Here is a 10771-nt window from a genome sequence, read left to right as displayed (position 1 = left end):
AAAATTAATACAACTTTTTCAAACTTAAAAAAATAATAATAATAATAAATTAAAGAAAAATGATATTTACAATCTTATAGTATGCATGCCTACCACACTCTTTATAAAAGGTGGATAAATTTAAGATCAACGTTAAAAAAAATATATATATATATTTTAATAATAGACTTCAAATTTTTTAAAAAAAATGCATAAAATTTAGACATTATAAAACTATATATAACATCACTAAAAATTACTCCTTTTAAAAACGTTGATAAAAGATATTAACTCAACGTTGTATTGATGCCTCATCCGCCCAGACGAGGGAGGGCCTGATTTTATAAATGGTTTATAAACCCTAGTTGAGTGTTGAGCATTTCTTTTTCTCGTCCATCTGCGTAAGCCGGCGATTTCTGCCTGAAAGGAAGAAAACGATAGCCATGAGACCCATCTTGATGAAAGGCCATGAGAGGCCTTTGACGTTTCTCAAATACAACCGTGACGGAGACCTATTATTTTCTTGTGCCAAGGACCACACACCCACCGTCTGGTTTGCCGACAATGGCGAGCGCCTCGGCACCTACCGCGGTCACAACGGCGCTGTTTGGTGCTGCGACGTCTCAAGTAAGCCCCTCCCTCTCTCTTTCTTATTAACGCTTCTCGTTTATTCATTCTATACTTCTGGTTTCTTTTTTTTATTGAGTTCTGTTGTTTTTCTCAACTAAATATTTGTGCATTTTTTTAATATAGGAGATTCTATGAGACTGATTACGGGTAGTGCGGATCAGAGTGTGAAGCTATGGAATGTGCAGACGGGGGAGCAATTGTACTCGTTTAATTTCGGTTCTCCGGCTAGGGCCGTGGACCTTGCCGTCGGCGATAAGCTCGCCGTGATTACCACCGATCCTTTCATGGATTCCCCTTCAGCTATTCACGTCAAACAGATCTCCAGAGACCCCAGTGACCGTAAGCTTAATTTTCAGTTTGATAAGTTAGATAAATATGCTATACAATTTCGTTTATTCTACTTTGCATTCTGTAATAATTTTTATTCGTATCCCTCTGTTGCTGGTTTTTAAGTTTAGTCTTTCAATTTTGGCTGCTTTTCCTCCTCAGCTGCTTTGCTTTGAATAAAGAAGTTAGAATAAATACTGTGTATCTGTATTATAAGATTCTCCGAGGCTTTAATATTAATATGCCAATTTCAAATATCCGCCATTTCATTTTGCAGAGACGGGTGAATCTGTGCTCACCATCAAGGGCCCTCAGGGAAGAATTAATAGAGCTGTTTGGGGACCTCTGAATAAGACTATCATAAGTGCTGGAGAAGATGCTGTGGTTCGTATATGGGATTCTGAGGTAAGTGGTTGAATTTTCAATGGTTGCATTGATATCTTTACTGAGATTGTTAACTGATGCTTTGATTTTTAGTCTGTGTTGGCTGTATGGAAATTTCTTGGGTTGAGTTGGGGATTCTTCAAAACGGAACTAATGTTTCAATTTGCTTTTCTTACGCATTCCATCTTTCTCATCAGTGTTCCCTGATGTTTATCAATTGATTGATTCACATTTACTTATTTTTATGTTTGCTTTTTATCAAAAGTGTAGACTGGAAAACTTCTAAAAGAGTCAGACAAGGAATCAGGCCACAAAAAGACGATAACATCACTGTCAAAATCTGCAGAGGGTTCACATTTCCTCACTGGATCTCTTGATAAATCTGCTAAGGTACTGATAAATATATTTTTTGGGCTATTGATTATATTTTAGATTTATTTCTGTATGAATTTTTACTATCAATTGTTTTTCCTTATTTTATTTGTTTTTTGCAAATATTTTAGCTGTGGGACACCAGAACTTTGACTCTTATCAAGACATACGTGACAGAACGTCCAGTCAATGCGGTTGCAATGTCTCCACTCCTTGATCATGTATGTAATTTCTTGATACTAATATCATACAACTATCCATTATGATTTATTATTATCGAAAGTGACTCGAAAGTGACTTGAAGTGACCTTTATATATGTATGCTAAGCATGACGGGGTGCAACTTTGTATTGAAAGTTTAAGGCTTCTTTTCTGTTTATGAAAATAACTTCTCTCAATCATGCAGATGAGTTTCTAATTAGCATCTTCCCCCCACATATCCTCTGAAATCTGATCAATATTCTTTGTTTCTTCTTTTTTTCCGAGCACCTAGGTTCTGAAATTATGAAGGTAAACATATTCAGAAATAATTTATGACAGTTGTTACTTCACCTAGAATTATTAGTTATACGTCAGCACATTTGTGTCTGCCAAGTTTTGAATCAAAACTTGCTCTTTCAAGTACTTTCTTGTATGATAATTTTCATGGACAGACAGATGACATAAACAAAGGTCATATATTTGACCCAAGAGATTGTCATCTGAAGTACGGGAGAAATATTAGTTATAAATTTAGCATATAGGAGCATAATATCCTGGATATACTTTTCCTGACCCTTATTCTTTGTTTGGATTTCAAAATTCATTTGTCCTCTTAATAAAAATAGTGCACGTTAGTTTTATAACTTCCCTATTTAGGCCAACTTTCTGAAATAAATACCAAATATAATAAAAGATAATGGGTAGTTTGGGCATGGGGCAATATTTAATGCTGTCATATGTTCGTTGGACCGAATGGCTATATCATTTAAACTAGGATGTTGCTTTCTTACTTAACAAAATTTTCTAAAATATTCCAATTGATGCTTTTGCAGCTTTTTCATCTAATCATTACCTAATCATTACAACTTTCTTAAACTCTTAGACAAAACACAAAAGACAAACTTTTTCAAATTTCAAAACAAATTATATTAAAAAATTAGATTCAAACAAATTTTCAATTTTATAATATTTTTATTCAATTTTTTCTCTTTTCTCCCAAAACTCAATAAAACATCTTAACTCAAACTATTTCACTACTATTCACATATATACTGAGGTATTCTAAGTATCCAAATTTGCCCTAAATTGCCACCACACAATTACACCACGTGTAAGGGTTGGCGATCTCAAAGGTCATAGTTCCAACCCAAGGCCTCAGGTGGAATTGAGTAAAAAAGAAATGAACATCACTCAATAAACTTTGTGCATTATTCCTAGCATTGCCATCTGCCCCTCGACCTCTGGTACAATAAATCCTTAATAGTCAAATGGCTCAGTTAGAAAACCTAGCATACCTGAATTCAGTCAAATAGTTGCTCACTTTCCTTTCTTACTTTTTCCTCTTTAATTTCTTTTTTCCCCTTTCCTTATTTTTCATTCATCATTAACATATATACTCATTACTTATACATATCACATATGTGGAAGCCTACTTTCAATTCGTTCATTCGCAATCTTCATAATATGGGGATTCATCAAATGGGCCATCCATTTGTTTTTTGATAATTTCAAATGGGCTCTCCATGAATAAGCTTCTATACTAGACTAATCAAAACAGTTTTCTATAAATAAAAGTGCAATCATACACAACCCAGTCATTTGTGCTTCACTGTAAATAAAAAAAAATACGCTGGTACTTGTGGGTGTTGTGAGAACTGCTGCTGTCACAAGTCTCTTATTCAACTTCTGGAAGCTCTTCACACAAGTGTTGATCCATACTAACTACTTCTGGGATAACTTTGTTATTAGAGTACCAATACTAGAAAACCCTACAAACTTCTCTTTGTTGTTCCAAGTGTGTCCCAGGAAGGGAAGCTTCTAGCTTCATTTCCCCACTATAGCTTTTATCTTAGCTGGACCCACCAAGATTTTATCCTTCAACTCTATGTGCCCTTAAGCTTCTTGTATCATCATAGCGCTCACTTCTTGTTCCAATGCCTGTTTGGATGGGAGAATACCTGAGATGCTTAAATGTTCATTATTCATTGCTACACCCATGGGAGTGTATCATTTGCAATTATGTGCTTTGAAACTGACCATTAGAAATTCATGGGAGACTCCTTGTGGATTTGATCGTGCTTGATATGATCAGGTTCGATGTAATTTTGGGGATGGTTCGATAACCAACCTATATGAATACATTTTTTTTACAATGTACATGAATATCTTAGGTTGATAGAGAGCCAATGTAGATTAATTATATTTTTATGTTACCTTTTATCTAGGAAATGTGCATTCTTTCCCATTAATCCCTCTTCACTTGGTGCTCCTAGAGGTTTTAGTTTATATTTTACATGGTTTATTATAAATGTTCCAATCAGTTATTTCATTGCCAAAGCAGACTGTATTAAGCTTTATTTTGATTGTGAAGGGGAAAGGTTTAGTAGCACTTATTACCTACAAAATCATTTTGAATGTGATTTGATTTGGCTGGAATTCAGGTGTTTGAATAAAATTTTAACTTGGATAAAGCAACCTGGTCAATTTAGATGGTAGTGCATGAAAGTCCTACTTATCCTTGTAGAAAATAAAAGAAACCGAAATAAAAGTATAAAAAGACATTAGCGGCTTTAAGCGAAGAATCTATGTCTTGTAGTGGTCTAAATTGAGTTTAAGATGTTGAATTTCGAGGGGAATGCAAAGATGTTACTGCTTGTCATTTTTTTGGTTAGGCATAATGATAGGTAGCATCATATCACACACACACTGATTGAGGGTCCAGAAAAGCTTTGCTCAATAAGTGCAGCCTTTTTTAGAGGCTCCTAAATATTTCACAAAATTTAGTCCTTGGATTCTAAACCATCTGAAGTATTTGGATTTTTCTTGTACAGAATCACTTTCTCCTTTCTCAGGTTTCATGGTAATAATGATCTCATTTATTCTTTTCCTTCACACTTTTGAATTGAGGCTGTATGCTGTCACTAAAGGTGCAATACTATATCAAGGATGCTCATCTAGGGTCTCTTGGATGTTTATGTTTAGAAAGGGCGGCGGCTCATTTTTATGGGTATGGTATCCTATAGACCTTTTTGAAGGAAAGGTGTCGAGAGAGTGCTTTGTTCTCAGATCAGAGCCTAGAACTGATATGCAATTTGAATGTATATGCATCAGCTTTTAAATAGATTGGATTTGAGCATGTAATACCATCAATTCCGTTCTCCATTTTTCTAGATATAGAATTCGTTTTGAGGATATAGATTGTGGTGGCAGATAGATCAAACGAACTTCTGGTCCACCTAGATTGGTTTTGTACTAGCTTTAGTTTCATTTCAGGGAACAACCCCCCCCCCCCCAAAAAAAAAAAAAAACAAAAACAAAAAAAATTCTAAGGGCTTGTTACAAGGACAAGCTTAAACCACTCTGCAACTGTGACACTGTATACCTATGGTTTCTATACAAAATTGACATATCCAATTGTTCAGTTGAGTTTTCAAGTTTGTTTTCAATTCGATGGAGTATGATTGAACCTGTCATTATATGGTCTAGGGGAAGTTTGAAAATAAAATTTTGAACTTCGACCTTGGGTTTAAATCATGTCATTTGGGTAATGGAACTGGTTTTATGGCATTTTAAGATAACTCTGAAGATTTAACTATTGAGAGATTTTGAATTTTGACGCTAGGTAAAATTTAATCTTTAATTCTTCAGATCCAAATGAGTTTATGGTACTCTGAGGTGAAGTCTCTTTGTCACTTGATTGTATAGGGGTATGAGTCATTAACCTAGTGTAGGTTGTTGTCATGGTTCAAGGCAACTGTGTGCATACATATGAAAAGGGAACTTTTGTACAATGTTGGGAGGGGTGAGGAAAGGGAACTTTACTATCAGTGTCAAAATGTTTTCTAGCTTTGAAGCATTAATTACTTCAGCAATTATGGAAAACAAGTTTAATTCTATGGGATGAATGACACTTTGAGTCATTATAAGTTCCTATACATTTTAAGCCATTCCTTTTGCTTGATTCATTTATATTTCTTGGGATGAATGACACTTTGACTTATTGCAACTTGAATCCTTTGAAAAAATAGTCATTAACTCTGATGGAAAAAATATAAAATGACTAAAATGCCCCTTATGGAAAACAACTATGACAGGGTATATGCTGCATTTTACATGCATTTCCATCCCAATTAATGGCCCTTGTCGAAATAGGCAACCTAATATTGAAATTTCAATTTAAAGTCCCAGTCCCACTGAGTTAAAAGTTCACCTAATTTTTTATTTAGGCATATATATCATTTGATCAACTCAAATATTTTTGGTACTTTCTAGGTGGTTCTTGGAGGTGGTCAAGATGCATCACATGTCACAACGACTGATCATCGTGCTGGGAAATTTGAGGCCAAATTCTTTGACAGGGTAAATCATTCTTCAGTAAAATATAGGTCTGGCTGCTTTAGTTTCCTCAGTATGTGACGTCCTTTCATTTTAATTTGCTTAGATTCTTCAAGAAGAAATTGGAGGTGTGAAAGGACATTTTGGACCGATAAATGCATTGGCTTTCAACCCAGACGGGAAAAGGTATAGTTTCTATGTTCTCTTTAGAAAATTATTCTAAATTGTTCAGCAATTGATCCTTGTCATGCCCTTGGCCCAGAAAAGAATATGCATCCGAAGCCATTCACTATATAAATGCGAGTAAAGTTTTTAAATTTACTTGCTAAGCTCTTTTTTAGCTTTAGTTAGAGATTTATAATTGTTTGAAGGATTATATCATTTGTATGTGACTAATTTCATTAACTTGGTTTTAATGGCTAAAGACGCATGGAGTACATTGAAAAATGTTGAGTTTGAAGGGTGATGCTACTGCATTTAGAAGATTTTTTTTTTTTTTTGGGAAGGTCATAACTGCATTTGGAAGATTAGGACCAGATAGAAACATTATTTAATGAAAAAAGGCCATAATTTCTTTCTTTAACGTAAATAATTTTATGTTTAGATGCTGGGATATTGGTGTAGAAACTTATGATGATATTTGATGAGTTGGGCTGTTTAGGCATTGTCTGGATACTCAGATGAGATGAGATGAGAAATCTGTGAATAGTAGTAAGATGGTTTATGAATAATATTGAAATAGTTTAACTTAAGATTTTTATTGAGTTTTGGGAAATGAGAGAAAAAGTTGAATAAAAATATTATAAAATTAAAATATTATTAAAATATACTTTTTAATATAATTTTTGTTTTGTGATTTGAAAAAATTGAATTGTTTTTGTGTTTTATATGAAAGTTTGGAAAAATTGTAATGATTAGATGAAAAAGTATGAGAGAGAAATTGAAAAATGTTTATGTTTGAGTAGTGTTTGGATGTTAAGATGGACCAACTGTCTATCTGAACGGGGCCAGACAATTATTAGCTTGTTAAGGTCTTAACTGGGGGATAACGTAGTGTGATACCCCATATGATATGGATAAGGGTATGTGGTGTATGGGATCACACATTGCTTGGTAAGGAGAAGTTCTTGCTCTTTATAAGGTTCCAATGGGACTCCAATTGTATCATTGACTAGTCCTTTTGGAGTATAGGCCATGTGGTTTGGGCCTTCTATTGTGGCGTTACAAATGGTATCAGAGCCTATCCCAACCAGAAATGTGGGACTTGAGCCGTGCCACCTACAATGGACAGGTCCGACGAGAACGTCGGGAATTTAAGGGGGGTAGATTGTGATACCCCATATGATATATAGATAAGAGTAGGTGGTGTATGGGATCACACATTACTTGGGAATGAGAAGTTCTTGCTCTTTATAAAGTTCCAATGGGACTCCAATTGTATCATTGACTAGTCTTTTTGGAGTATAGGCCATGTGGTTTGAGCCTTCCATTGGGACGTTACACGTAGGCTGTTGGAGGTTAATTGAAGTCGGTAATGGTTTGTTGGTTGTTATACTGGAATCATCAATGGAAGAGATGGTCGTGGATGGTAGTTTTGGCTCACTAGTGAAGGAATTGGAATTAAATCATATTCTCAGTTTCATTTCTATGAGAAATGGCATGCATCCATCTATTGAGTTTTTCATCCACTTTAGTTTGTTAATGACTTCAGTCTTTCCCATTTTGCTGCTTTATTTTTTAACTGTTCATTGAAATCAGCTCTATGCAATTGCTCACTTGAAATCAAGGCGTATTCTATTTATCCTGATAGTACTTTTATTAGTCTACACTTACAGCTCTTTGTAATCTGTTTAGATCAATATTTTCCTATGTGACGGAATCTTGTAGTAATTTAAATTGCATGCTGTGTGGACTTGCAATTTTAATTTTGTCGCTCTTACGCAATTGATATATATATATATATATATATATATTTCTCAATAGTTTCTCAAGCGGCGGCGAAGATGGTTATGTACGATTGCATCACTTTGACTCGGATTACTTCAACATCAAGATCTAGATTTTGAGCTTATGAAGTTTAGAATGGAGCTTGGAGCTTTATTGAAAGCGAGCTTTTTTTTTTGTTGCTCATTAGTTGTTTTAGTCATTATTTCTGGAGTGAGTGTTGGTATTTTGCTTGTTGGGAGACAGTTTTGTACAAGATTTAAGATACAATTTATGCGGATTACCGTCATTTTCAATGCTCTCTCTAACAAGATCATAAGTTTACTACTTGCAAGTTCTCTTGTTGAATATTTCCATTTTGTAACATTTTAGCATTTTTAAGGCGGCAGTTTTAAATGTTATTTTTGGTTGGTGCCATATTTTATTTACTTGAATATATTTTATCAACTAATCCAAATTGCAATCACAAGGATTTTAGCATCTTAAAAACATTTTCGATTGTTAAGGCAGAAGGTTGTGTCTTCCATTTCTTGATTTTGTAGTTTTCTCCTTTTCCTGGAACCGTCATAGGAAAGAACTTCACATGAAACTGGAACAAAAACCCTATCTTCTTGGAAACCACCTAGGGAAAGCACACTGCTAGCTTACGATTGGGCATCTATGTGAGTGATTAACACGCCCATCACTTCCTTTCTCCTGTTGCTAAGGTATTAAAATAGTTTAAAAAACAAAAGACTGATATGGAAACATCATCAGATATATATAAATAGCATAAACAATGGATGCCAATGTCATCCATGCCACTTATTACCACTAGTAAACATTCTGTACTAAAGCTAGCTAGCCTGCCTTCTTGAATCTTGTCTGTCCATTTAATTATGGTGGGTCGGAATTAGTAGGCGAAAACGATAGAATCTCATAACATGAGATCAAATTCGTGCCTTTTTCAGTTTATCTATTTGCGTTTCTCTTTTTCTTCGTATTTGTATATGAAACTCATGTTACTGCTAGCAGAAGTATATCCCCCATCAAGAACAAGATTATGTGCTGTGATGAAACCAGCATCCCCACTAGCCAGGAAAAGTGCAGCTCGAGCGACGTCTTCTGTGCTTGCACCTCTTCCACGCAATAAACTCCCCGTCTCACCCACAATCCTACTAACTTCATCAGGCCTTACATCCCCAAGAAACTCTCTAAAGCTACTGACAAGCATCTCTGAAGGAACTCCATGTGGGGAAATGCAGTTCACTCGAATTCCATGCGCCCCCAACTCACATGCAGCACTTCTCATCAATCCAATGATCGCCACCTTCGACAATGTATAGGCGTGTCCGGATAATCCTCCCATGATGGCTGCCGAACTCGATGTGCATATGATGCTCCCTCCATTTTGGCATTTGATCATTGCTTGTGCAGCATGTTTCATTCCGTGCAAAACTCCATGCAGATTAACTGAGAGCAGACTCTTGACCTGCTCCATGTCAAGATTGGTGATGCTTCCCCCAGGGCCTGCAATCCCGGCATTGTTGAACATGATATCTAGTCGGCCTTTCCAAGTCAGTGCCAGTTGGATTGCTGATTCCACGTCGGCTTCCTTTGCCACGTTGCAGTGTATGTATCGGCCTCCTATTAAATTGGCTAGTTTTGCCCCAAGCTCGTCGAGTATGTCAGCAATTATAACATAGGCACCACTTTGTGCAAACAATTTTGCTGTGGCAGCTCCAATTCCTCTTGCACCGCCAGTTATAACTGCAACTTTGCCTATCAACCTGACAAAGTTTAAGCATGCATGCATGGAGGACAATATCAAGTTAAAATTTCACTCCATCCTGATGGCCTAACAATCATGTCAACTTGGAAATTAAAGGCAGTTTACAATGCGGTCGTATGAGAGAGAGAGAGAGAGAGAGAGAGAGAGAGAGAGATGTGTATTAATAGAGTAATCAGGCTCCCTGAAAATTCTTGTAAAATAAATAGAAACCAGTCTGGACCTTTCCAGAATGATTCACCAACGAGTCTAAATGCCGCACGTTATACAGCACTAGATTCAGTAAACGGACTTGTTTTGAAGATTTTCAACTATCTTTTCCTATGCTTCTTGTGGCTAAATTTCGTTTTACAGCTAATCAAACATTAATATCATTAACTACAAAATTTCCGACATTCTTTCACTGCCATTTCAGTTTTCTTTTTAGGAAACTTGGCAAGAAAAATATCAAATACATTAATTTCTAGGCTATCCTAGTGATCAGTGGGGACAAACCTCTTTGTGGACAACCTCTGCAAGTCATGATCATACATATGAGAATCTGGCTCCATTTCATTCCTAGAATTTCTTAGCGATTTGATGATGCTATATAAGGGTAGTTCACCTGCTGTACAGATTAGATAATATTTGTAGATTTAGGAGATGCTACCAAAAAATGGGGGAAGTGCTTTTTAGAAGGTAGCTTCTTTACTCTTGCACACTATTTTCATTTTCTACAACTACTTCCTAACTACAATTAAGCTAAATGCAAGAAGGCATTCATTACATGTTATTATTTTATTAAAAAGAAGATTATACAAAGAAAGGAAAGGAAAGGTGTGACGCCCCTGA

General features: G+C 35.6%; 2 protein-coding genes across 2 annotated transcripts; one reads left to right on the top strand and one right to left on the bottom strand.

Annotated features, from left to right (window-relative positions):
* The first annotated feature begins 278 nt into the window (after positions 1 to 278).
* LOC108997134 (eukaryotic translation initiation factor 3 subunit I-like) lies at positions 279 to 8573 on the top strand. Its single transcript, XM_018973282.2, has 8 exons — positions 279 to 606; positions 733 to 948; positions 1214 to 1341; positions 1591 to 1710; positions 1824 to 1913; positions 6166 to 6252; positions 6335 to 6414; positions 8212 to 8573. The coding sequence occupies exons 1-8, from the start codon at positions 423 to 425 to the stop codon at positions 8285 to 8287; spliced, it is 981 nt and encodes a 326-aa protein (XP_018828827.1). The 5' UTR covers positions 279 to 422; the 3' UTR covers positions 8288 to 8573.
* Positions 8574 to 8908: 335 nt separating this feature from the next.
* Positions 8909 to 10536, bottom strand: LOC108997141 (short-chain dehydrogenase reductase ATA1). Its single transcript, XM_035684772.1, has 2 exons — positions 10436 to 10536; positions 8909 to 9941 (listed from the first exon to the last, which is right to left on the bottom strand). Exons 1-2 carry the CDS (start codon positions 10489 to 10491, stop codon positions 9128 to 9130), a joined length of 870 nt encoding a protein of 289 aa, XP_035540665.1. The 5' UTR covers positions 10492 to 10536; the 3' UTR covers positions 8909 to 9127.
* Between the last annotated feature and the right edge of the window lie 235 nt (positions 10537 to 10771).

This window comes from Juglans regia, chromosome 13, assembly GCF_001411555.2.
Source record: "Juglans regia cultivar Chandler chromosome 13, Walnut 2.0, whole genome shotgun sequence".
Classification (NCBI taxonomy): Eukaryota; Viridiplantae; Streptophyta; class Magnoliopsida; order Fagales; family Juglandaceae; genus Juglans; species Juglans regia.
The sequence above is the reverse complement of the archived record's forward strand: the minus strand, read 5'-3'. Positions and strand labels throughout refer to the sequence as shown.